This window comes from Macaca thibetana, chromosome 2 (assembly GCF_024542745.1).
Source record: "Macaca thibetana thibetana isolate TM-01 chromosome 2, ASM2454274v1, whole genome shotgun sequence".
In the NCBI taxonomy this organism is placed as follows: Eukaryota; Metazoa; Chordata; class Mammalia; order Primates; family Cercopithecidae; genus Macaca; species Macaca thibetana.
The window spans coordinates 108223043-108249216 of record NC_065579.1 but is presented as its reverse complement, the minus strand read 5'-3'; the positions used below and the strand labels follow the sequence as shown (position 1 = coordinate 108249216).

The window sequence follows — 26174 nt, the reverse complement described above, 5'->3', positions numbered from 1 at the left end:
CCTGCCTCAGCCCAGAAGATGCTTTCAAAAAAATTGTTTTAAACTTTTTAATTGAGGTGCAACAGACATACAGTAAAGTGTCCATCGTGTTGGTTTTGATCTGTGTGTATGCCTGGGTTACCACCACCAGGTTTGGATCCAGAACATTCCCAGGGGGTGCCTTCTGTTGGTCCTGGCACAGGTGTATGAGCTCAGCATCCATATCTCAGGCTGCCCAGGTTGGGTTTGCTGTAGGCCGCGTGCATCCTCATCCCCTGCATGTGTCTCCTCGGCCAGCATGACAGAGCGCCAGCCTCAGGCCAGGCTCAGCACACGGTGGGAGCGGGGCGTGGAGCCCTCAGCCAGGGATGTGGGCCTTCCACAGCTCATCTCACTATTAGCCTGTTGAGGTCCCAGTAAGTGGCACAGAGAAGTCCCAGGATGGATGTGGTCAGTGGTGAAGGAGGTCTTCCCAGGGAAATTCATGCCCGAGGGAAAGTGAGGAGTGAATAGGTGAAAGGAGGTTAGGACCTGTACCTGGAGGAGGGAACAAAGGCAAAGGCCCTGAGGAGGAAGGGAACGTGGACCAGGCACCTGGAACCCCGGGAGTGAAGCTCACAGCTGGATGATGGCCACAGAGGCAGGGGCCTGGCCTGATCGGGCTTAGGACAAGAGGGCCTGGGGGGCCATGGGGAAGCTTGTCCCACTGTCTTAGGGAGGTGGGGGGCCTGGGTTGGGGGTGGCATGAGATTCCTGTGGGAGGAGGAGCAGCTGCCAAGTGTTGCTCCCTGGACCACCACTGCCTCTGGGCCCAGCCAGGTCTCATTCTCAAAGTGGGATCCTTCCCGCCCTGGGCCACTGCACTGCACTCCCCTCAGCCCACCACAGGGCTGGGTATTCAGATGGTTGTGCTCCTGGGAGTCTCTGCTGGGCTGTAGGAAAGCAGCCAAGCCTTCTCGGCTTGAGACTCCTGGCATGGGAACTTGGTGTCTTGCACCCTTTTGTGTGCTGACTATGACCTTTTGGCTCCTGTGATGTGGCTTTGTTGGTTGGGCCTGTGGTGGAGGGGGTCCCAGCCTTTGGCTTGACATGGGGCAGGGGTTTCCCTCTCTGTGACACGGAGCTGATGGTGATGGAGTGATGATGAAGACCTTCCACCCCACCCAGCATCTTTGGGGGCTTAAATGTGATAACCCATGTGATGTGCTCAGCAGGGGTAGCTGATCCTCTTAATATAACTCAGTTTGGTCCCCTGGTTTAATGGAGCTGTATGATCAGACAAAGGCAGCCACAGAGCAATGTGTTCTTACCCACACGAAGCCCAGCCTAGCATGTAGGGAATCTTGTTCGAGGTTTCACAGAGGTTGTAGGTCAAAGCCAGTACTAGAAGGCCAGATGGAAAAAAGCAGGTGACCTGCCCTGAATCCTTCTTTGGTGAATGACCCCCAGATGGGTAAAGGTGGCCATGGCCCTTACCACACCCCAAAAGACTGTCATCATCAGCCTGGCCCATGGGCACAGGTGGTGAAGGTCAGTGCAAGCCTGGGGCAGTGCTGACTTCAGGGTGCCGAGGCTCAGGGCTGTAAAGTAACTTTCTGGGCTTTGAAGCTCATGAGTAGCTGAGCTTTGTGCTGGGACTACCCAAGCCTTGTCCACCATGGGCTATGGTGGCCACTTCTTAAATGTGTTAACAGGGTTCTTTTGTGTGGATGGACTCACTTTTTTAATGGGCAGTCCCCTACTGGGGGAGTATTAGGTTGTTTGTAATTCTTTGCCGGTGTAAACAACACAGGGACAGGCCCCTTGTGCTTGTTTTCCTATGGTTGTGCAGAGCTCTCTCTTGATTAAATTCCTAGAAGCAGGATTGCTGAGACAAAGGGCTGTACCTTTAAATTGCATCTGTTTTTCTGGAAATGCTGACGCGCTCCCAGGCTGAACCCAAAGTGGAATCATTGTTTATCATGGGCCTTGTCCAGCCTGAGCTCCCCAAAGGCTGAGCAAGTTTTAGGCATCATTTTGCATGCAGGACTAGGCTGGTGTGGCTTGGCCTCGCTCCGGAGTTCTGTCTTCACCTCTTGGGCGACCAGTGAAAGCTAGGACTGTAGTGGCCAAAGGATCTGATCCTATAGGGTGCAGTACACTGCACTGGCCGAGAGCTAGAAAGAAAACACGTGTGCACACCAAGATGTGGTGAGGGAGAAAGTGCTGCTGGGAGGCCTGCGCAAAGGGCCCTTTCAGGAAGCTTCCTCAGTACTCCAGCTGCGTGACTCTGTGGGCAGATGTGTTGCAAATATGGGTACTCCTGGAATGGTGCATAAGCATTTTCTTCCGGGCGTGAACCTTTTGCAACTTCACTCTACTAAAGTTATAAAATGTGTTGTGCAATTGGCCACATGCTCAAAATTACATGGAAATCTGTCTTGTCATATAAAGCAATCAGTTTTCTGACCACAAAATTCAGCAAACTTTTCAATAGCAGTCTTTGGCTCCCTTTTTTTTTAAGGAGTCTCGCTCTGTCCCCCAGGCTGGAGTGTAATCTGGGCTCACTGCAACCTCTGCCTCCTGGGTTCAAGAGATTATCCTGCCTCAGCCTCCTGAGTAGCTGGGATTACAGGTACCTACCACCACACCTGGCTAATTTTTTTGTATTTTTAGTAGAGACAAGGTTCATCATGTTGGCCAGGCTGGTTTTGAACTCCTGACCTCAAGCGATCCACCCGCCTTGGCCGCCCAAAGTATTGGGATTACAGGCCTGAGCCACTGCGCCTGGCCAGTTTTTGACTACTGATTTGAGAATTTGAAATGAGAATTGTTAGCTGTTGCTACAAAGGGCTATGGCAATGAAAGCCACCAGCCATAACCAGTAGGAGGTGGTGGCCCCCGTGTTTGTTACTCCTCTCTCTGCTTGATCCACCCACTGTGGCCATCACTGGCATTGGGGGCGGGGGTTTCGAGTTGACCGAAGCCTTGCCTCCCGCACAGTAGCGCTGCAGGGACCAGGTGTCCAGCACCAAGGCCAGCTGGCCAGATGGAAGGTGTGGCTTGGTGGGGCTGCCCAGTGCCGCAGGAGGCCTCATGTCACATGAATCTTTTCCTCTTGACTGGAAGGTAGAGCAGGCAAAAGTCTCTTCTTCCTCGTGCATGGTGGCTGGCAAAGCCACATCGTCCTCTTCTGGTCCAAGCACTAGACTGGGCCTGGGCATGGTTGGTTTCAGGAAGCAGAGTGGGCTAGGGGTGCAGGCAGGACTTCGACGCCAACACACGGAAATGAAGACGCATGCTATCCTGTCTTTCCCTGCTCCCATTCCTGCCCACCTTCCATCCTGCCAATGCCAGGCAGCTCGTTCCCTGCCCAGGCAGCCCGGGGAAGTGGAAGGGGCTGCTTCCCTGGAACTCCTGCCCCACACCAGTCAGTCTGCCCACCCACCCACCCAGCCAGCCTGGGAGGGCACTAGGCTAGCAGCTTAGGAGGCCCCTCCCTCGTGTGGGGAGGGTGGGAGTGTCAAGGGGAGGTGTTGGAGCAGAGTTGTGATACGGGGTGGGGTTTTCAAATGGTTGGGGCCCAGAAGAGTAAATGACCTGGCGCCACCTCAGGACGAAGAGGTCTGTCTTCACTCCTGCAGGGTAGGCTCGCTGCCCCCTTGCGAAGCTCCTTTGTTGCCTCTTGATCTTGTCGATTTTAATTATTGTCATTTACTGCAGACCCTCAGTAAAACTACACAACAGCAAACACACATGTGCCTGTCATCTAGATCAAGAAAGAAAACACGACTGGTGCAAATGAAAACCCCCAGGAATACCTCCCTGCTCGGAGGTTACTACTATCCTCAAGTTTCTCTATACCTTTCTCCTTCATAGGTTTGATTTACTTAACAAAATCTAGAATTCAGTTGCATGTAGGATTTTGTTGGTGATTTAACCATTGTAAGTGTAATTCAGTGGCATTAAGTATTTTCACAGTGTTGTGCACTCATCACCACCACTATCCGTTTCCACGTTTTTTCCGTCACCTCAAACAGAAGCTCTGTTCCCCCAAACAATAACTCCTTGTTTCCCTTCCCCTCATCCCCTAGTAACCTCTAATCTATTTTCTGTTTCTATGGATTTGTCTGTTCTGGGTAACTCAGTGTAAGTGGAATCATACAATATTTGTCCTTTGGTGTCTGGCTTATTTCACTTAGCATAATGTTTTCAAGGTGCAGCCAAGTTGTAGCATGTGACAGAATTTCATTCCTTTCTAAGGCTGAATAATATACTATTTTTTATACGCACACACACACACACACACACACACAGAGCACATTTTGTTTATCTACTCACCTATTTTTGTTTGTTTGTTTTTGAGACAGGGTCTCGCTATGTCACCCAGGCTGGAGTGCAGTGGCGCAATCCTGGTTCACTCCATTCTCCTGCCTCAGTCTCCCGAGTAGCTGGGACTACAGGCGCCCGCCACCATGCCCGGCTAATTTTTTGTATTTTTAGTGGAGATCGGGTTTCACCGTGTTAGCCAGGATGGTCTCTATCTCCTGACCTCATGATCTGCCCGCCTAGACTTCCCAAAGTGCTGGGATTACAGGTGTGAGCCACCGCGCCTGGCCCTGCTCACCTGCTGGTAGACATTTGAGTTGTTTCCACCTTTTTGCTATTGTGAATAATGATGCTGTAAACATTGGTGTAAGAATATCTGTTCAAGTTTCTGCTTTCAGGTTTTTGGAGTATATACCTAGGAGTGGAATTACTGGATCACATGGTCTGTATTTAGCTTTTTGAGGAACTGCTAACCTGTCTTCTACAGAATTTGCAACATTTTACGTTCCTACCAGCAGTGTGCAAATGTTCCCATTTCTCCATATCCTCATCTCATCAACACTTGTTACTTTTCTTTCCTTCTTTCTTTCTTTCTTTCTTTCTTTCTTTCTTTCTTTCTTTCTTTCTTTCTTTCTTTCTTTCTTTCTTTCTTTCTTTCTTTCTTTCTTTCTTTCTTTTTCTCCCTTCCTTCCTTCCTTCCTTCCTTCCTTCCTTCCTTCCTTCCTTCCTTCCTTCCTTCCTTCCTTCTTTCTCTTTCTTTCTTTCTTCCTTTCTTCCCTTTCTTTCCTTTCTTTCCTTCTTTTTGATGGAGTCTAGCTCTGTTGCCAGGCTGGAGTGCAGTGGCGCCATCTCGGCTCACTGCAACCTTTATTATAGCCATCCTGATGGGTGTGAGGTGGTAATTCACTGTGGTTTTTATTTATATTTTCATAATGATTAGTGATGCTGAGCATCTTTTCATGTGTTTATTGGCCATTTGTGTTTCTTTCTTGGAGAATGTCTATTCAAGTCCTTTGGCCATTTTCTATTTGGGTTGTTGTTGAGTTATAGTTTTAAACACATTCTAGATATTAATCTCTTATCAGATATATGGTGTGCAAATACTTTCTCCTATGGATTGTCATTTCATTCTTGAGAGTATCCTTTGATGCAGTAAATTGTTTAATTTTGATGAAATATAACTTATCTACAGGTAGGGTGACACAAGCACCCCTGTGGCCACCACCACTGGGACTGTGCTGGGTCAGACCTAAAGTCAGTACAGGACTGGGTCTTACCCAAGGCCTGCTGTAACCACTACGTGGCTACCGTCTATATTCACACAAGGCCCCAGGGCTCTACAGTCAGCTAGCGGTGAAGCCAGCCAGGCTTGTGGCCTTCCCTTTGGGGCGGCAAGTTTCCCCAGGCCCTGGGCAGGTCTAGAGATGCTGTCCGGGAGCCAGCTACTGGAGTCAAAAACCTTAGAAAGCTACTTCATGTTCTATTCTACTGCAGCTGAGCTGGCACTCATACCATGTGACACAGTCCTTCCCACTTTTCCCTTGCCTTTCCACAGGCAGAGGGGCCTCACACCATGGCGTCCACCACAGGCCCACAGGGAGGACTGCCAGGATACCACCCGCATTCACTTAAGGCCCAAGGGCTCTTCAGTCAGCTTGTGGTGAATGCTGCCAGGCCTGAGACTCACCCTTCAGGGCAGTGGGCTCCCCTGTGGTCCAGGGTTGGTCCGGAAAGGCCACCTAAGAGCCAAGGCCTGGAATCAGGGAACCAAGAGCCCTCTTGGTGCTCTCCTCCACTGTGGCCAGCTGGTGCCTGATTTTTGGTTGCTATGAAATTGCTCCCTTGGTGCAGATAGTTGTCAAACTTGGTGTTCCTGTGGGGTGGGGGATGAGGGGGATGATTGATGGAGCAAATAGAGATTTGCCATCTTGCTCTTCTCCCTGATTTTAGTCTTTTAAGATGTATTAAGACTTGTTTTGTTGCCTAACATATGGTGTCTCCTGCAGAATGTTCCATGTGCACTTGGAAAAAGTGTGTATTCTCTTGTTGTAGTGAATGTTTTGTATATATCTGTTAGGTCTCCAGCTGGTTTATAGTGTTATTCAGATCCTCTATTTCCTTACTGATCTTCTGTCTGGCTTCTGTCCATTACGGAAATCGGAGTATTGAAGTCTCCAGTTATGATCGTAGGACTGTTTATTTCACCCTTCAAATCTGTCATTGTTTGCTACATGTATTTTGGGGCCCTGATATTTGGTGCATATATGAATTTCATGTTTTAAAACTTCACATATATACAAATTTATGTGAAGATATATATCTATAATCTCATTTAGGCCACAACCTCCTATAATTTTCTTTTCGTGTGCTGAATATATTTTTAGGATTCATCCATGTTGATGTAAGGTGCTATGTTTTCTTCATTTTCACTGCTGTCTGGGGTTTCTTTGTATGACCAACTGAACTATAACTTTTTCTATGTCCTTCGTATTTCCATATACATTTTGAAATCAACATTTCAATTTCCACCAAAAAAAAAAAAGCCTGCTGGGATTGGCATTGCATCGAATCTATAAATCAATTTGGGGAAAATTGACATCGTAACAATATTGGGTCTTCCTATTCATGTTGTTTATTTAGGTCATCTTTAACTTCTGTCAATGTGTTGTAGTTTTCAGTATATAGGTCCTGCATGTAATTTAAGTTTATTACTAAGTATATCATGTTTCCTGATGCTCTTGTAAGTGGTATTGTTTTGTCTTGTGGTTACCCATGGAGGATGGGATCAACCCCCCACCACCCAAGGTTGGTTTGAATGTTGAGACTAATGACATCACACACATTACCAAGTGGCTATGATAAGGTTTACTGCTCACATAATGGGGCTTTGTAGGGAGAGCAGGGCAAGCACCCAGGCTGGTCTGCGATGGCTGGTCTGTGAAGGAAGGGGCGAGTGTTCCTGGTTTTTAGTATAGTTTGGGAGTGGAGTCAAGGTGAGAATCCCACACATGAATTGGATTTGCATGACTTGAACCTCCCCATTGATACTCCGGGCAGGAGTGCCAGGGCTTTTTCATTCACTTGCCCAGGTGTGGGGCAAGAGGGGAAGAGGGAGGGATGGAGCTTGAAAGCTGTCAGTAGTCAAACATCAAAAACGGAGTCAGGCTCTATTATAGTTTTAAAATACTTTTTAAAAAGGCAGTTTTAGGCTCACAGCAAAATTGAGAAGATGGTGAAGAGCTTTCCTGTATAAGCTTTGCCCCCACACATACATAATCCTCCCATTAACATCCTCCCACTAAAGTGGTACATTTATTACAAATGATAAACCTATATTGGCACATCATTATCACCTAAAGCCCATAGTTTACATTAGGGTTCACTCTTGGTATTGCACATTCTATAGGTTTGGACAAATATATAATGACCTGTATTCACCACTGTACAGAAAACAGAGTAGTTTCCCGCTCTCAAAATCCTCTTTGGTCTGCCTGTTTATCACTATCCAAACTCCTGGCAACCACTGATCCTTTTACTGTCTCCATAGTTTTGCCTTTTTCAGGATGTAATGTCGTTGAACTCATACGGTTTGTAGCCTTTTCTGATTGGCTTCTTTCACTTAGTAATATGCATTTAAGTTTCCTCCTTGTTTTTTTCATTCTTCCTGGCTCATTTATTTTTAGCACTAAATGATATTCCATTGTCTGGATGTACCAGTTTATTTATCCGTTCACCTACTGAAGGATATCTTGGTTGCTTCCAGCTTTGGGCAGTTATGAATAAAACTGCTGTAAATATTTATTTCCTGGTTTTTATTTGGACATAGTGTTCACTTCCTTTGGGTAAATACCAAGGAGCACAATTGCTAGATCATATGGTAAGAGTGTGTTGATTTTTACAAGAAATCACCAAACTGTCTTCCAAAGCGGCCGTACCATTTAGCATTCCCACCAGCCATGAATGAAAGTTCCTGTTGCTTCATGTCCTTGTCAGCATTTGATGTTGTCAGTGTCTGGATTTTGACCATTCTAATATGTGTGTAGTAGTGTCTCACTGTTGTTTTAATTTGAATTTTCCTGATGACATATGATATGGAGGATCTTCTCATATGCATCTTTGCCATCTGTCTCTCTTCTTTTTTTTTGAGATGGAGTCTCACTCTGTCGCCCAGGCTGGAGTGCAGTGGCCGGATCTCAGCTCACTGCAAGCTCTGCCTCCCGGGTTCCCGCCATTCTCCTGCCTCAGCCTCCCGAGTAGCTGGGACTACAGGCGCCCGCCACCTCGCCCAGCTAATTTTTTTTGTATTTTTTTTAGTAGAGACGGGGTTTCACCGTGTTAGCCAGGATGGTCTCGATCTCCTGACCTCGTGATCCACCCATCTCGGCCTCCCAAAGTGCTGGGATTACAGGCTTGAGCCACCGCACCCGGCCTGTCTCTCTTCTTTAGTGGGGTGGCTGTTAAGGTCTTTGGGCCATACTTTAATCAGATTATCTGATTGAGTTTTAAGAATATATTTATTTGTGTATTTACATAGTAGTCCTTTATAAGATATATCTTTTGCAAAGATTTACTCCTAGTCTGTGACTTGTCTTTTTATTCTCTTGATAGTGGCTTTAGCAAAGTAGAAAACTCACATTTGATTGAAGTCTAGCTTATCAATTCTTTCATGGGCTGTGCCTTTGGTGTTATAATACAAAAAGTCATCATCAAACCCAAGGTCATCTAGATGTTATTTCTCCTTTACTATCTTCAAGGAATTTTATAGTTTTATATTTTACATTTAGGTCTGTGATCCATTTTGAGTTAATTTTTGTGCAGGGTGTAAGGTCTTTGTATTTGCTTTGTGTGTGTGTGTGTATGTCTAGTTATTCCAGCTCCCTTTGTTGAGAAGACTTTTCTTGCTCTATTGTGCTGCCTTTGCTGATTTGTCAAAGATCAGTTGACTATGTTTATATGGGTCTATTTCTGGGCCCTCTGTTCTGTTCCATTGATCTATTCACCAATATGACACTGTTTTGGTAACTGTAACTTTATAGTAAATCTTGAAGTTGAGTAGTATCAGTCCTCCAACTTTGCTTTTTCACTTTCAGTATTGTGTTGGCCATTCTGGGTCTTTTGCCTCTCCATATATATTTTGAACCAGTTTGTTAATATCTACAAAATAACTTGCTGTGGTTTTGACTGGGACTGCATTGAATTTGTAAATGAAGTTGAGAAGAACTGACATCTTGACAATATTGAGCCTTCCAGTTTGCAAACATGAGATATCTCTCCATTTATTTAGTTTTTAAATTTCATCGGGGTTTCATAGTTTTCCTCATATAGATCTTGTACATATTTTGTTAGATTTATACCTAAGTGTTTCTTTGTGATGCTTATATTTATTTAGGGACAGGGTCTTGCTATCACTTAGGTGGAGGTGCAGTAGTCCAAGCTGGAGGGCTGGAGTGCAGTGGCTCAATCATAGCTCTCTGCAGCCTCAAGCTAGGACTACAGGTATGCACCACCACACCCAATTAATTATTAGTTATTTATTTTTGTAGAAATGGGATATTTAGTGTGTTCTCTCATTGCTATAAGGAACTACCTAAGTAATTTATAAGAAAAGAGATTTAATTGGCTCATGGTTCCACAGGCTTTACAAGAAACATGGTTGGGGAGGCCTCAGGAAACTTACAATCATGGCAGAAGGCGAAGGGGAAGCAGGCATGTCTTACGTGGCTGTAGCAGTAGGAAGAGAGAGAGGAAGGGGAGGTGCCACACACTTGTAAACAACCAGATCTCGTGAGAATTTGCTATCATGAGAACTGCAAGAGGGAAGTCTGCCCCTATAATCCAGTCATGTCCTCCAACATTGGTGATTACAATTCGACAAGAGATTTGGGCAGGGAGACAAATCCAAACCATATCAGATGGGGTCTTGCTATGTTGCTCAGGCTGGTCTCAAACTCCTGGCCTCAAGTGATTCTCTCACCTTAGCCTCCCGAAGTGTTGGGAATATATGATCCACTGTGCCCAGCCTGGGGTGCTAATTTAAATGGTATTGTGTTTTTAATTTCAAATTTCACTTATTTGTTGTTGGTATGTAGGAAAGCCATTGGCTTCTATAGATTAACCTTGTATCCTGAAACCTTGCTATAATTGCTTATTAGTTCCAGGAATTTTTGTTGATTCTTTTAGATTTTCTATATAAGCAATTATATTATTAGCAAACAAAGACAGTTTCATTTCTTCCTTCCCAATCTGTGTACCTTTTATTTCCTTTTCTTGTATTATGGCATTAGATAGGACTTCCAGTAAAATACCGAAAAGGAGTGGTTCAAAAGGACATCCTTGCCTCATTCCTGGTTAGTGAGAAAGCTTTGAGTTTTTTTACCATCAGGTATGATGTTAGTTGTAGGGTTTTTGTAGATATTCTTTACCAAGTTGAGGAAGTTTCCTTCTACTCTTGGTTTACTGAGAGTTTCTATCATTAATGGATGTTAAATTTTGTCAAATGCTTTTTCTGCGTCTGTTAATATGATCATGTGAGTTTTCTTTTTCAGCCTGTTGATTATTTTTGAATGTTGAACCAGTCTTGCATACCTGAGATAAAGCCCACTTGGTTGTGGTATATAATTCTTTCTATACATACTTCGATTCAATTTTCTAATATTTTTGTTGAGTGTTTTTATCTATGTTCATGAAAGATATTGGTCTTAGTGTTTTTTATTGTAATGTCTTTGTCTGGTTTTGTTATGAGGGTGATGCTGGCCTCACAGAATGAGTCAGAAAGTAATCCCTCTATTTCTGTCTTCTAGAAGAGACTGTACAGTACTGGTATAATTTCTTCCTTAAATGGTTGATAGAAATCACCAGTGAGCTTAGTCAAGCTTGGTGCTGTTTTGGAAGGTTATCAATTGTTGATTCAATTTCTTTAATAGATATTGGCTTATTTGGAGTGTCTTTCTTCTTGTGTGAGTTTTGGCAGCTTGTATCTTTCAAGGAATTAGTCCATTTCATCTAAATTATCATCTACTTTATTTTTAAAGATGTATTCCTGGGTATAGATAACTTTTCAATTTCAGTAAACTAGGACTGGAGGTTTTTTTTTTTTTTTCCTTTTAGTATTTAAAGTTGTCATTCCATTATCTTCTGGATTGCATGTTTTCTGATAATTTTGCTGTCATTGTTATATTTATTCCTCTGCATATGTTTTTTGTCTGGCTATGTTGATGATTTTCTCTTTATTTCAAAGTTTCAGCAGCTTAACTATGATGTATTTAGATGTGTTTTTGTTTGTACTAATCCTGCTTGAGATGCTCTAATCTTCTTGAATCCATGGTGTTTTGTCTTGCACTACTTTTGGGAAAGTCTCAGCAATTATCTCTTCAAATATTTCTCCTTCCTTGTTCTCTGTCTGTTCTTCTTTCCCCCTGGCTCTCCTTCCCCACTATTTCCCTCTCAGACTCCAGTTATCCGTACTTTAGTTTGATATTGTTCCAGAGTTGTTTTTTCTCTCTTCCCCTCTTTATATTTCCAGATTCTTTTCTGTGCTACATTCAATTAAAAATTGTTCATCTCTAACACTGTGTTTTTTCTTGCATTTATGTTTTTTTCTATAGTTTTCAATGCTTGTCTGAAATTTCCTATCTGTTCAATATGTCGTCCACCTTTTCAATTATATCTTTTATAATGTTCACCTTGATTAAAGTCCTTGTTTGATGGGTTCTAACATCTGGGTGCATTACTCCTTTGTCTGTTTCTGTTGATTATTTGCCTTGCTTTTTGGGATGTATCCTGATTTTTTATTGAATGCTAGACCTTGTGTGTAACAGGATAGTGGAGACTGAGGTAAACAGTATGCCTAGCAAAGGACCTGTCTTTCATTCTGTTGGGTTGTCAGTGTGGAGTGTTGTCAGTCTGGTGGGGGAGTGGTGTGGGGCTTGGAGCGCTGAAGAGTTCTTCTCAGTGTTCCAGCAGCCTCAGACATACCATTCAGGAAGCCCCGCCACCTCTGTCTCCTATGCCTGTGCAACAGTGGGGAGGAGGAGGAGAACAAGCCTCTGCACTCCAGTGGTAGGCTGCTGTTACTTGATGCAGGGCTTGTGGAACGGGTGGTGAGATTTATCAGGGTTTCTTTTTGTTTCAGACTCAGTCTTGGGAAGGCCTTGTTGGTCTGAGCCTCATGGGTGGGGTGTTGTCAGGTGTTCTTTTCAGTGGAGGTTTTCATGACATATCCTGTTTTTTTTTTTCCTACCTCTGTGCACTATGCTGGGATTGATTTGAACATTGTTAGGAAAGGGCCCTTTCAAAGCTGTTGCCATTTTTGTTAAACGCTAGCATTCTACAGAGTGATCTTTGAAGAGTGTAGCTCTGATCCTGACCCTGCTTAAAACTCCTCTAGTGCACTCCATGGCCCCTTGGGTCAAAGGCTTTGAGCGCTACAGTCTTGTGCCTCTCATGCTGATCTTCCTTCAGTTATTTAAGTCTTGTCCCTCTCCCAGGCCCTAAACCATCTGTTTTGAGAGCAGATGTCTTTCTGTGTATTGGTACAGGAACTGGGTGGGGCAGGGAACAGTGCCTAGCACATGGTAGGGGCTGAGCCAGCTGTCTTGAAGGGATGAGTACAAGTACTCTGTTTTCTTTCTCCATTGGAAAGCCCTTCGCTCCCCTGCCTTCCAGCAGGCGAACTCCAGCCCAGTCTCCAGGTTCATACACAGGGCACAGGGAAGCATTTTACCCCTCAGTTGGGGGAGGGGCCTTTCTGCTGCCCCACCCCCTGCCCTGTGCCTGTCCATCCTGGTACACACAAAACAGTTCTGAAATTTCTGTGTCTCCCTCACTTCCTCCTCCTAGTTCCTTTGAGCAGCCACCTGGGGCTGGGCCTGCTGCACCCTGCCCCGGCAGGCCGTTGGTGAGCATACCCTGAAACTTTGCCATACGTGCGTGCGGAGTTAAGATTTTTAAAGCCCCTTTTCCTGTTTCAGGGAGAAGTGAGTCATCTCATTCCCCTCCGTGGATCCAAGGACTTGGGCTAGATAGAAGCATGTGGTGTCTCCTGCGAGGCCTGGGCCGGCCTGGAGCCCTGGCACGGGGAGCCCTGGGACAGCAGCAACCCCTGGGTGCCCGGGCCCTGGCCAGGGCGGGCTCCGAGAGCCGGGACGAGTACAGCTACGTGGTGGTGGGCGCGGGCTCGGCGGGCTGCGTGCTGGCCGGGAGGCTCACAGAGGACCCTGCCGAGCGCGTGCTGCTGCTGGAGGCGGGGCCCAAGGATGTCCGCGCGGGGAGCAAGCGGCTCTTGTGGAGGATCCACATGCCCGCGGCCCTGGTGGCCAACCTGTGTGACAACAGGTACAACTGGTGCTACCACACAGAGGCGCAGCAGGGCCTGGACGGCCGCGTGCTGTACTGGCCACGCGGCCGCGTCTGGGGCGGCTCCTCATCCCTCAACGCCATGGTCTACGTTCGTGGGCACGCCGAGGACTACGAGCGCTGGCAGCGCCAGGGCGCCGGTGGCTGGGACTACGCGCACTGCCTGCCCTACTTCCGCAAGGCGCAGGGCCACGAGCTGGGCGCCAGCCGGTACCGGGGCGCTGATGGCCCGCTGCGGGTGTCCCGGGGCAAGACCAACCACCCATTGCACTGCGCATTCCTGGAGGCCGCACAGCAGGCCGGCTACCCGCTCACCGAGGACATGAATGGCTTCCAGCAGGAGGGCTTCGGCTGGATGGACATGACCATCCATGAAGGTAGCGGCCTCCCTTCCCATCCGCCTGCCTTTTCTTTAAAAGCACTACCCCTTACCCCAGCCCCACCCATCTCAGCCCATGGCTCCTGGCTCCTGGCTCCAGCATGGTCAGGAGGCATGGGCAGACTGAGGCTGGCACGAGCAGGAAGAGATCTGGCTTAGTATACCCCCCAAGAGTACAACCCAGAGTCTTGAGAGTGACCCAGGATGGTGACCCTAGGCGTTCTCTGCGCCTCTGGCCCGTGTTGGTGTGGATAACAGAGAATCAGCTCTCTGGACAGAGAGCCTAAAGTCCTCTAGGAACTTGCATATGGGGAAACCGAGGCACAGCATGGTGAAGGGCCTTGCTCACAACAGGACAGAGGCAAGCCAGGGCTGACCCGGAGCTCCTGCCTGCCTCTTGAAGGCTCTCACCCCTCTGGCCGTGCTCCTGGTCTCTGTGTCCCCGTTTGAGGGTGAAGGGTACTTTTCCACCTGCGTCCAGGGGACCCCAGGCAGATGTGGACTCAGTAGGGCAGGGTCTTTACGTCTCAGCTTTACTTTGAAGGTGGGACTTGCAGTCAGAGCTGGGCGTATCCACTTTCTCCAGCTCCTTCCTCCGGCCCAGGTGCCACGGGAGGGCAGAGCCGTGCCTGACCACCTCACTCCATCCTGCAGGCAAACGGTGGAGTGCAGCCTGTGCCTACCTGCACCCAGCACTGAGCCGCACCAACCTCAAGGCCGAGGCCCAGACACTTGTGAGCAGGGTGCTGTTTGAGGGCACCCGTGCAGTGGGTGTGGAATATGTCAAGAATGGCCAGAGCCACAGGGTGAGTGGACTGCAGCTGGGATCCTGGCAGAAGGGGGTGGGCAGTGACCCTGCTGGTCCAGCTCAGAGTGGGCAGGAGTCACGCCCTCACACCTCCAGCCCCACGTGCTCATCCCTGTGATTGGCGTGGGGGAGGGGCGAGTCGCTGATGGCAGTGGGCTGGTGGAGGTGAGGAAGCCCCCAGTCCTGCCACCTAGAAAGGGCTTGTGGTATCAGTGCCCGTGTGCCGTGCTTAATTCAGAGCTTTCCCCCAGTACCTTCCACACCATTTCAGGGCACTGACCTCACAGAAAGCTATAGGTTTACACTAGAGGTTTTAGAACCCATAAATGTGATCGTACTCTATTTCTGTGGTGTGGGCAGGGGGTCGGATCGTTCTGCAGCTGCACGTGTAGATCTGGTTCACTGCTTGCTCTCTTTAACCACTCACTACCACTCACTTGAATGCCTGCTTTATCTCATGTAAGCCCTCCCCTCCTGTTTCTAAGGCCATCACTACTGTCTAGCTGTAGTTACCTGCTGGTTGCTTTCAAATAGTGACTCAGTGAGCTTCCTCTCCTTGGCTCTGGGGCCTGTTGGGTGTGTCACATGGATTCCACATCCCAAGGCCATGTTCTCATGGTGCTGGCTAGAGCAGGGGCGCTGGTCTGTGAGTCAGGGGAACAGCTGGCTTTTCAGGGAGTGACCTGGCCGGACCTCTTCCAGGCTTACGCCAGCAAGGAGGTGATTCTGAGTGGAGGTGCCATCAACTCTCCACAGCTGCTCATGCTCTCTGGCATCGGGAATGCTGATGACCTCAAGAAACTGGGCATCCCTGTGGTGTGCCACCTACCTGGTGAGTCCCCTTCCTTACTGCTTCCCAGAGGCTGTTTCTGCTCAACAAATGGCTTACTGTATCTTATTAGCATGGAGTGGGGAGGTGGTGGCAGTCAGTGATCCTTGGAATTGTCACATCGTCCCCGTGAACCTGAAGGTTTCCCAGGCCTCACTGGACACTGTCAGCCCTGGGGCCCAATTCTTGCATTATTTTCCTCCTCCCTCCTGTGGCCGTCCTATTTCACTTGGAGAAGGGCACCCTGCAGCAGCGAGGATCTGCCCATGAAGCCCCGTTGGGTCGGGCATGGGCGTGTCACCAGGGCAACTCTATGGCAAGAGGGGTCCAGGTCTCATCCTTCCATCCACAGCACTCGCTGGCTGCCCTGAGCATGAATGAGGTCAGCTTTGTGCTCCAGAGCCTGCTCTTCATGTTAAGACGTAAATTTTATTTTATAAACTGTCTCTGATGCTCTTGAGGGCTGGGCTGTGTCTCTTGCCCTGCTTGATAACCCCACTCCGGGAGAGCTGGGCCTTTGTGCATTTAGGCTTCATCATGAGGGGCCCGGGGAAGTGCTGCTTCATGACAGTGACCTTCCCAGTGTCCCAATAGGCTTGGATGAATTCATGCAAGGGCTGCGTGGCACGACAGGGCTGCTTCCACGCTGTCGTGAGGGTGAGGCTGCTGTCTGCCCCTCTGGCCATCACCATCCAGCGACCGCTCACCAAGCAGTGCCTGCTGAAGACGTAGGCCCTGCCCTCACATAGGGGGCTGCTGAGCAGGGCTGACAAGGGGCACCCAGAAGCTGTCCTGGGAGTGAGTGACAAGGACAGGTGGCCTTGGCAGCATCTGAGGCAGGCCAGACTTGGCCAGGAGTGCAAGAGTGGTGTCTATTGGAGGCGGTCTTTAAGCTGAGACCAGGGGACTGAGCAGGAGCTGGTCCAGAAGATAAGTGAATAGGAAAGAATTTTTCAAAACCAGGGGGATATTGAGAAGCAGCTGAGCCCCCTTGGTAGCCATTTTCTTAACCACTCCTTCCCGTGTCAGGGGTTGGCCAGAACCTGCAAGACCACCTGGAGATCTACATTCAGCAGGCATGCACCCGCCCTATCACCCTCCATTCAGCACAGAAGCCCCTGCAGAAGGTCTGCATTGGTCTGGAGTGGCTCTGGAAATTCACAGGTAAGCACGCTCATCAGTAACCTGGGAGGAGACTGTCTGAGCATTGAGACCTCCTTCCTGAGGAGCTGAACAAGGGTTCTGGCCACTGGGCGCTGGGTTTGATGCTGAACTATGCCATTTACCTTAGCCCTAATCCTCAGTTTTTCATCTTCAAAATGGGGAGGCACAGTTGCAACCTGACAGGTTGAAACGAGGACCAGAAGCAATAGCACATGCCAAGGAACTTTGCCCAGGGCCTGCTGGAGGTGAGACTCCTCAGGGCTTAGGGGCTGCTCTTCCTTACAGATGGGCAGGGATGGCCTTGTGCTGGACAGCAGGTGAGGTCCAAGGAGCCAGGAGAAAGGTGGAGAGAGGAGACTTTGGGGCTAGACTGCAGAATCAGCATTCATTTTGCAGCCTTTTCCATTTGATTTCTAGCTGCGCCTGGTAGTTTGAAATCCTGCTCATCCACTCAGCCTGTATTTCTCACACACCTGATATGTGCTATGTGCTGTGTGCTGTGCTAGGCGGTGGGAAGAGCCGGTAAGGCAGGTGGCGTGGGCAGTGGCAGAATTGGCCCAGGTAGAGAGCGGAGCGGATGCCATCCTTTTGGCAAATAGCTGACATTTCATGGTGTGGTGCTGGGTGAGACCCCTGTGGGAGGTGAACAGATGTGGACAGGACTTGGGTCCTGGACTCCACATGCGAGTCCAGGAAAAGGAAGAGCAGCAGCCAGGAGAAAGGAGGGAAACCAGGAGCAGCTGGCCCACCTGCCACGCCCTGACTGGCTCTTCTGCCTCATCCTCTTCTGCTTCTCAGGGAAGGGAGCCACAGCCCATCTGGAAACAGGTGGGTTCATCCGCAGCCAGCCTGGGGTCCCCCACCCGGACATCCAGTTCCATTTCCTGCCATCCCAAGTGATTGACCACGGGCGGGTCCCCACTCAGCAGGAGGCTTACCAGGTGAGCAGCTGGAGGAGCCTCAGCTTCTCAGGATGTTTCCTTCCCACCAGGAAGGAAGATGCTCCCATCTTCCAAGACAGCATTCTCCCTGGTGCCATATGGCTGCAGAGTGGGGGACACAGAGGCCTGTCCCCTGCCTTCCAGCTGCCCAGCGTGTCAGTCTGTGTGGCGCGTGCCAAGGGTATGACTGTTCCATGCAGACTAGGTACCGAGCACCAGAAGTGGGACAGACTGGGGGGTGCTGTCTTGGCCCTGGGATCACCACCTCTGAAAGCTTTGAGCCATGGACTATGAGGCCAGGATGAAAGAGTGATTCACTGAGGTGGTTTGTAATCACTCGTGGAGGTGGGTAAACCATGCGGACAAATGCTAACATGCATCTGCTCCCCACTGATTCTGGAAGCAGAGGCCCACCCTGCAGGTAAACCAGGGTTGATGGAGTTCACTGTGGATGTCTATGGAGGGACCATCACTCCTTCCTCTGTGTTCTTCTAGGTACATGTGGGGCCCGTGCGGGGCACAAGTGTGGGCTGGCTCAAACTGAGAAGTGCCAATCCCCAGGACCACCCTGTGATCCAGCCCAACTACTTGTCAACAGGTAATTCACCCACCTGTGTCTTTCTGGGCTTGAACAAACGATTGCCTTTGTGGGGTTCCTGCTTATCCCTGAATCATACCCTTGGACTACACTTTCCAAGACACAAGTGACCCTCTGTCATCCCCTGCCCCATCACTTTAGGCTGTAAACTTGTAGAGGGAGCCCCGTAGTGTCCCGGGACACGTGAAAGAAATGAAGTCCTGGGGTTTAGACAGTAGGGGAGATTTGCAGCTTTCAGAACAATCTGCTGTGATGTGCAGGGAGACCGCGCCGTGCAGGTGCCAGGTCTGTAGGTAGAGCATTTTTCCTGCTGTCACTCTGAGCAGCCTCTAAAAGCAAATGTCATTCCTGGGCCTGCCTCCTTGCATGCAGCAAAAACAAGCACTACCCACTGGGTGGGTTTTGCCCAGCGATGGCTGCAGCGTGCTCACAGCCACACTGTGGCAGGGGCAGGGTGTGTGTACTTATCCCTGCCCTAGCGATAAGTCAGACCCCTGACTGAAACCTGAGCCTCTGGGCAGGCTGTGTCCTTGTAGGATGCTACCTTTGAGCTACACGGTACAGTCTAACCAGCTATGGACAGGGGACAAGCAGCCTGCTGGCTCAGTCCCCCACGGCCCTGAACTTTATCCCCAAACACTATCCCCTCAGACAGCTTACAGAGCCTCTCCATGCTGTGAATCTTCCAGTGAGGCCAGCACGGGCAAAAGGAGGGGTCCTCACCTGTTTCTTTTCCTCGACAGAAACTGATATTGAGGATTTCCGTCTGTGTGTGAAGCTCACCAGAGAAATTTTTGCACAGGAAGCCCTGGCTCCGTTCCGAGGGAAAGAGCTCCAGCCAGGAAGCCACGTTCAGTCAGATAAAGAGATAGATGCCTTTGTGCGGGCAAAAGCCGACAGCGCCTACCACCCCTCGTGCACCTGTAAGATGGGCCAGCCCTCCGATCCCACTGCCGTGGTGGATCCGCAGACAAGGGTCCTCGGGGTGGAAAACCTCAGGGTTGTCGATGCCTCCATCATGCCTAGCGTGGTCAGCGGCAACCTGAATGCCCCCACAATCATGATCGCAGAGAAGGCAGCTGACATTATCAAGGGGCGGCCTGTACTCTGGGACAAAGATGTCCCTGTCTACAAGCCCAGGACGCTGGCCACCCAGCGCTAAGACAGTTGCTGCTGGAGGATGACCAGGGAAGCCCCCTGATAAGCCAAGAGGGCCAGCACAGCCCTTGCTCCCAGGTGCCTTCCTGAAACTATCTAGCACACTGGGACCCAGGTGGTACCCTACTCAGTGGCTGAGAATTGGATAAATTCTTGGGAAATGAGACAAGTACTGGGCAGTGAATCGAGCTCCTTTTCCCCAGCCTTTCCCTGTGGGCCATTTGGGGAAGGCCAGCATTCAGGCTCAGATGCTTCTCCCTGCCTCCTGGAGGGACAGAAGGGGAGGATGGTTAACTCCTGCCGCATCCTTTGTCTTGTGTTCACATGGCATTCTCTAACCCAGGGCAGTGGTTCCTTCCCAGGCCATGCACAGAGGCTGGGTGCCTGCCAGACCCGCGGAGGGTTCGCCAAGGAAGGGGCATCCTCCTCCTCGAGTTGCAAGCTGTAGCTGAGGCAGTGAGTCACACAGTAGTTAGTTCAGCCTCAGCTGGCACATAAGTCTCCAGTGTCCCTGTTCAGAGGGGAAAGTTGCCTGCTGGTAGAAAAACTGGCTTTTCCATTCTCGCTTCCTAATTTCACTCTCAGAGTAAGGCAGGTAACGGGGGCTTGGCTGGGTCACTCTGAGAGGGGTGTGGCGCTGGTTATTATTAAACTGGGGCCAGGTGCAGTGGCTCACACCTGTAATCCCAGCACTTTGGGAAGATCACTTGAGCTCAGGAGTTCAAGACCAGCCTGGGGAACATAGTGAGTCCTTGTCTCTGGAAAACAATTAGCTCGGCATGGTGGTGTATACCTGTAGTCCCAGCTACTCAGGAGGCTGAGGCGGGAGGATGGCTTGAGTCCAGGAGGTCGAGGCTCCTGTGAACCCTGATTGCACCACTGCACTCCAGCCTGGGTGACAGGGTAAGACCCTGTCTCCAAAAAAAAAAAAAAAAAAAAAACCTGAGTTTTTTTGGATCTTATTCAATGGGAGAGGAGTCTGGAGGGAATACCACTTGACTTCACTACCCAAGGTTTTATGACTTAGCAATTTAAGAGGTTTTCCTTTTACCAAGAAATGCAGAAACCCGGAGCAAACCCCACATACCAGATCACTGTTTCCTACTGAAGCAGCTAGCCCGAGAAAGGACTCTCTCATAATGGGCTTGGGAAATGACTTGGCAGCCTGAACCATCCCAGCAGAGGACAAGGATGGTTAATTCTTATTCTCTAGACGTCCACAGGAACAGACTAGGATGGAAAACGCAGTTAAGCACAGCCATGCACCCTGTTTCTGTAGAAATGCCCCTGTGTGAAAGAAAAATAAATTCAAGATTGGAGTTTTGGAGGAAAAAAAATACAAGTAGCATTTACAACAGCTCTTTGCTCTTTAAATTTCTTACCATTCAATAAAATGATCCAGTCACTTACATTTGAACTGAGATGCCTTCTCCAGACTGTTCTGACAAGGTAATGGAAATAAAATGCACTTGGATTTTTCCAGACATCCACATCCACCATCAAGGTCTGAGAAGAAAAGCGTTGTTACGTGGAAACCTGCATCTGCACTAGGCTCAGAATAAGGACGGGAGAAAATTGGGGGATTCCAGGCTTTGCTGGGATCTGAGAGGATTGAGGTGGCATGCAGACTCTAGGGGATCCGACGGCCACAACTTAGTTGTGAGAAAACCTAGAAAGGCAGAAGGAAGACGCCCATCACACCTCTCCTTTTAACAATCTTAAGCAGCTCTTGTTCAATCTTACCTGTATTTTTTAAAAAATTTTTGTTCCAAGAGAGGGTCAAGAAAGAAAATTCTAAACTGGCCAAGAGACTTATTTATCCTACGGAGGGTCCCCACCTGCCCCACAGCAGCAGTCCATGGCCATCAGTCACCTGGGTCTCAGGGCTGCCTGCGGGAGTGCAGGCACAGGAGTTGAGGTGCCAGCCTACGGCTGGGAGGGCCTCATGCAGCTCTCCTGCTAGAGCATGTGTGGATTCAGGGGCAGGGGATGGTCCTGGGCCAACCATGACTCTGCTGACCCTTCTTCTCTGGAACAGGCATGGATATGGCAGGGTGACAGTCACTTAGTTCTACCATCTCTGTGTCCCATGGGTGTGTCAGCCTCTGAGACCACAGTGGGTTCAGTCTGGTGGCTGTATTTTAAAATAAGCAAGACATCATGTGGTAAGGAGCCCATTGAGGGTGCTGCTTGATTGCACCCAGGCCCTTCTCTCACTCTCAAATACTTAGTCATGTTCTACACAGTCGCACAATTTGGCCATAACAGGAATGAGACTCAAAAGAAAAGATGGTAAGTGTCATATAGTCCAGAACCTGAGAGTTCCCCTGCCATGAAGGGAGCCTTTCACCCCAGGAGGAGAGGCTGTCAGCTGAGGAAGCCAGCATGGGGGAGAAAGGCACTTGCTACACAGTGGGGTGCACAGAGGGTACCCCCCCCATCTTCAGTCTCATAGGGAATCGGGCCCCTTGGCAAAAAGCTTGCAGTACCTAAAAACAGAGAAACATGCTTTGCAAAAACGGTTCACAAGCGCACAACAGAATGCTGTGCATGTGCCCAGTGCTCTTGAGAGCCCTGGCCTATTGCAGAAGCCTGTGTTGAAGCCGCTGCACTAGTAGAAGGCAGTTCCTGATGGAATAGGGGGCGGGGTGGGCTGCGTGGGCGCCAAGAGCATCTGCCAGCCCAACTGGAGATGGTGAGTTCCTGAAGCAGGAGTTGTAGGCACCCAAACATCTAGTCTTTCCTGCTCGTAGCGAAGGTTGCAGACATCATCTCCATGAATTCAAATAGATTCTTCTTGGCTGGGCATGGTGGCTCACGCCTGTAATCCCAGCACTTTGGGAGGCTGAGGCGGGTGGATTACTTGAGGCCAGGAGTTCGAGACCAGCCTCGCCAACATGGTGAAACCCCGTCTCTACTAAAAATACAAAAATTAGTTGGGCATGGTGATGCACGCCTATAGTCCCAGCTACTTGGGAGGCTGATACAGGAGAATCTCTTGAACCTGAGTGGTGGAGGCTGCAGTGAGCCGAGATTGCACGGCTGCACTCCACCCTGGGTGACAGAGTGAGACTGTCTCAAAAAAACAACAAAAACCAGATTCTTCTCCAGCCAACCGGGTCCCACCACTCAGAAGTGGTTTCATGCTTCTGCTGATAAGCCAACTTAACATCAGATCCAATACAGATTTCTGTAAAGATAAAATACCATCTCTACTGGCCCTGTTTAGTGGCCCAGGCTGTCCCCACAGGACATCCCTGAGACCACCCTGTCACTCCTGATGTTGGAACCAGAGCCCAGGCCTGCTCCTCATTCTCTCCTGCCCTCCTAGTCCCCAGGAGAGGAGAAGAAATTCTGTTTTAGAGAAATAACCTTTTCAACAAAACATCCCTGGAGTCGGTTTTTGAGTTGGGGTGGGCTAGTCAGGGAGTCGGGGCTCTGTGCGTGATGTCAGCTAACTGTTTTTATAAACCAGCCAGCTACCCATCATAACAGTAAAAACTTTCATAGGAAATGCAATTGGCAAAGACACGATGCTGATATGTACACAAGGTGAAACTGCTCCAGTTTTTTCATAGCAGGGTCAGCAGTAAAGTGGTGCCCTGGTCCCATCTCACACAGGTGAGCCTGCACCGAGAGGTAACATGACCCTCACAGCCCACCATGCCTGGCTTTTGCCTGAAACTTCTTAGGATAGAGCTGGAAAGTGCCACCTGGTGAAGTGAGATCCAGCTGTCTGGGTGGATATCGGAGTCCATAGGCTGAGCAGAGATGGTTCTCAGTGAGGTTCTCGCTGCCAGTTGACAGTGAAATCATAGCTGCCATTTACATTTTGGGAGATTATGAAAAACATAAGATTAAAGAAACTAAATATATTATTCCTGTGGACACAAAATGTGTATTTTTCAGGTGGGGAGGGAATAAAAAAGGAAAAACATTTCATCTTAAAACTTCCCTAAGACAAAGGAAAACAAAAAACCATGCTCTACAACTTCAAATTTTTCTTGCAAAGAAAAATTTAATATTCGATGAGAGGTTGAACCAGGCTTAAAGCAGACAGATATTAGGAAGTGGTGCAGCCTGTAAAAACGCCAGTTTGTAAGTACTGACTTTGGAAAAGATCATCGCCTCTACCAGACACTTAGGGTCCTGGTCTGGCGATTTTGGCCTGATGTGAAGCCACACAGTAAGACCAAGACCCGACGGAGAGAGAGACAGAGTCCAAGATAATGTTGACAGTGGTGTAGCCCTTTAGGAGAAATGGTGCTCCCTGCAGCTGGTATTAGGTTACCATTGGCACTGAAGGAACCAGGAGGATAAGAGAGAATATCCATAATTTCAGAGCTGCCCTGGCATAGTACCTGCCCCGTCGGAGGCTCTCACTGGCAAATGCCAGCTCTATGCAAGGAGAGCTCCCAAATATAACAAAATTATTACACAGTTTTATTCTGAAGAACATTTTGTATTTTAATAAAAAAGGATTTATGTCAGGAAAGAGTCATTTACAAACCTTGAAGTGTTTTTGCCTGGATCAGAGTAAGAATGTCTTAAGAAGAGGTTTGTAAGGTCTTCATAACAAAGTGGTGTTATTTACAAAAAAAAAAAAAAAAATCCATTAACAGGTTGTGTATATACTATTAAAAATCCTGGACCAAAATTGCTACCTATCTTTTTGATTGCAGGGAATCCCTGCCAAGGTAACTTGACAGTCGGCATAATTCTGTTGACAGAAAAGGAAGCCTTGACGGTTCTAATCCAAAAGTGGGTTTTCATCAGGACATACAGTCAGAGTGTGAGTGCATTCTAATGAAAACTTCAGCCCTCATTCAGTTGCATATAAAAGCCCTCAAAGAGAACACACAGTACAGCAGTTTTGTAAAAGGCAACAATACGATTTGTACAGACCCCGACATTCCAATCCTATAGATCACCATGTTTTTCCTCTGTCCCCCCCACCCCAGCACCCCTCATTTCTTAAGCAGCACCACCAGTCCCCAGAGGACAAGAGCTGCTGTACCCCATCCACTTATGCATTTCTGCACCAGTGATGCAAAAAATGCCCTGGGTGGGCAGCAGAGAAAACCATAACTATGGATACCCAAGGGGCAGAACAGCCGGCTGGACCTGCTCTGTAATTCACTTACCAGAGGGTGGTTCAAGTCAAACAAAACCAAAGACAGTTGCAACGCATGGTGGATCCAAAGGTACGGTATCAAAATCATGGAACTCTTGCCCAAAGAAAAGACTGCAAATAGTCATCTGGTATATCTTGTGGAAAGATAGGTTTATAGTGACTCAAAATATTTTAGAAAAATTTCTGTAGTGTCAAGTTCTTTCAAACTTAAAATTTTACCCCCAGAGGATTTTCACGGAATAAATGAGAATTGGCTCTATTTCTTCTACTTCTGGATAGCCCGAGTAAAAATACTAGTAATTTCTAGATTTCAGTGGGGAACTACAATTATTAGGACCCATGGATATTGCTGCAGTTCAAATACGGTACAGTAATTACAAAATATAGACCATCTCTTTACAAATACAAATTATAGTATATTACAAGTCATGTACAGTAAATCTATAATTTTAAACAAACTAGTGTATCTAAGTTGACCTGGTTGCGAGTGCATTATTATTCCAGTTTACAGTTGCCCTTTAGCGTGACAGTCAGAAACCGACCATCGGAGTGAGATTCTCTTGTGTAAACTGGAGTGACGTCACAGAAAACCTTATTTGTAAGGTCCCATTGCCCTCACAATGATCGCTGGTAGCTGGGTTCTGACGCACTGTATTTCAGAACAGCTAAACAGGAACCAGGATGCAGTGTATTTGGGGGAAAGGGTTTAAAAATGGATATGTTGCGCCCAGTGACTGATATGCTAGACCGATGGCTGAGGTAATGACACAGGTGTGATGATCGTCATCACCTTTAACTTTCCCCTGCACCCCGCCGCCGTGCCTTCAGGTGGGTGGGCCTGGTGCCCTGGTACATGGGAGATGCAGACTCCACAGTAGTGCCCATCTGGACAATGGGGCAGGGCGGGTCTGGCCGCCTCACCCATCCTCTGTGAGAGGGCGGGGCCTGTTTCCTGCAGCTGGGGCCGAGCTCATGGTGCTCTGCCAGGCTCAACCACTTGGGACCTGTTCCTACCAGGTTTATGGCTTTCTTGAGGCATGACATCTCTTATACAAAAGTCTAATTGAATATTACTCCCAACTAGTGCCTAAACTTTCCTAACTATGAGGCACTTTTCCCCTGGCCCTCCTGTGCCCCACCTGAGGCCAGAGCCAGTCTGCCCCTCGCTGGGGGCTACAAGGTGGTGATGCATATCATTTCATCCGCCAGGTCCTCTTCATCCCTCCCAGGGTCTGGCTCTTCGTCGCTGTAGCCAGGACCAAAGTCCTGTAGCTCATAGTCCTGCCGGTGTGAGAGGGGGCCCACATCCCCGTTGGCTCGGGGACACACGTTCCCATTAAGCAGGGTGCTGGCTGCACTCTCCATCTCGTCGATGGTGAGGTCACAGGCATCAGCGATTTCATGTTTTGTTGCTGACACAAATTTTGGGTCCCTTGCATAGCGTCCCAAGCCTTCAGATATCAGGACCTGTACAGGAAAGAGGGATGGATGGCATGGGGGTGTTATAAGGCTTTGCAGGGCA

The 26174-nt window shown here is 48.7% G+C and overlaps 3 protein-coding genes across 19 annotated transcripts in view; 2 read left to right on the top strand and 1 right to left on the bottom strand.

Annotated features, from left to right (window-relative positions):
* Positions 1 to 24920, top strand: part of CHDH (choline dehydrogenase) — a 35698-nt gene extending 10778 nt beyond the window's left edge. For 3 of the 4 annotated variants that reach the window (XM_050781090.1, XM_050781092.1, XM_050781091.1), the window contains 7 exons: positions 13257 to 14018; positions 14675 to 14826; positions 15531 to 15660; positions 16687 to 16821; positions 17620 to 17762; positions 18258 to 18360; positions 19104 to 20939. In XM_050781090.1, coding sequence (XP_050637047.1) covers positions 13316 to 14018; positions 14675 to 14826; positions 15531 to 15660; positions 16687 to 16821; positions 17620 to 17762; positions 18258 to 18360; positions 19104 to 19522 — 1785 coding nt within the window. In that variant the 5' untranslated portion in view covers positions 13257 to 13315 and the 3' untranslated portion in view covers positions 19523 to 20939. Of the gene's footprint in view, positions 1 to 13256; positions 14019 to 14674; positions 14827 to 15530; positions 15661 to 16686; positions 16822 to 17619; positions 17763 to 18257; positions 18361 to 19103 lie in introns of all 4 variants that reach the window. The other variant, XM_050781089.1, reaches the window with a different exon arrangement.
* Positions 1 to 26174, top strand: part of TKT (transketolase) — a 643634-nt gene that overhangs the window by 37367 nt on the left and 580093 nt on the right. The window lies entirely within an intron of this gene.
* CACNA1D (calcium voltage-gated channel subunit alpha1 D) overlaps positions 23517 to 26174 on the bottom strand; it is a 329318-nt gene continuing 326660 nt past the window's right edge. For all 14 annotated transcript variants that reach the window (XM_050781055.1, XM_050781057.1, XM_050781052.1 and 11 more), the window contains one exon: positions 23517 to 26119. In XM_050781055.1, the coding sequence (XP_050637012.1) occupies positions 25826 to 26119 (294 nt within the window). In that variant the 3' untranslated portion in view covers positions 23517 to 25825. The remainder of the gene's footprint in view (positions 26120 to 26174) is intronic.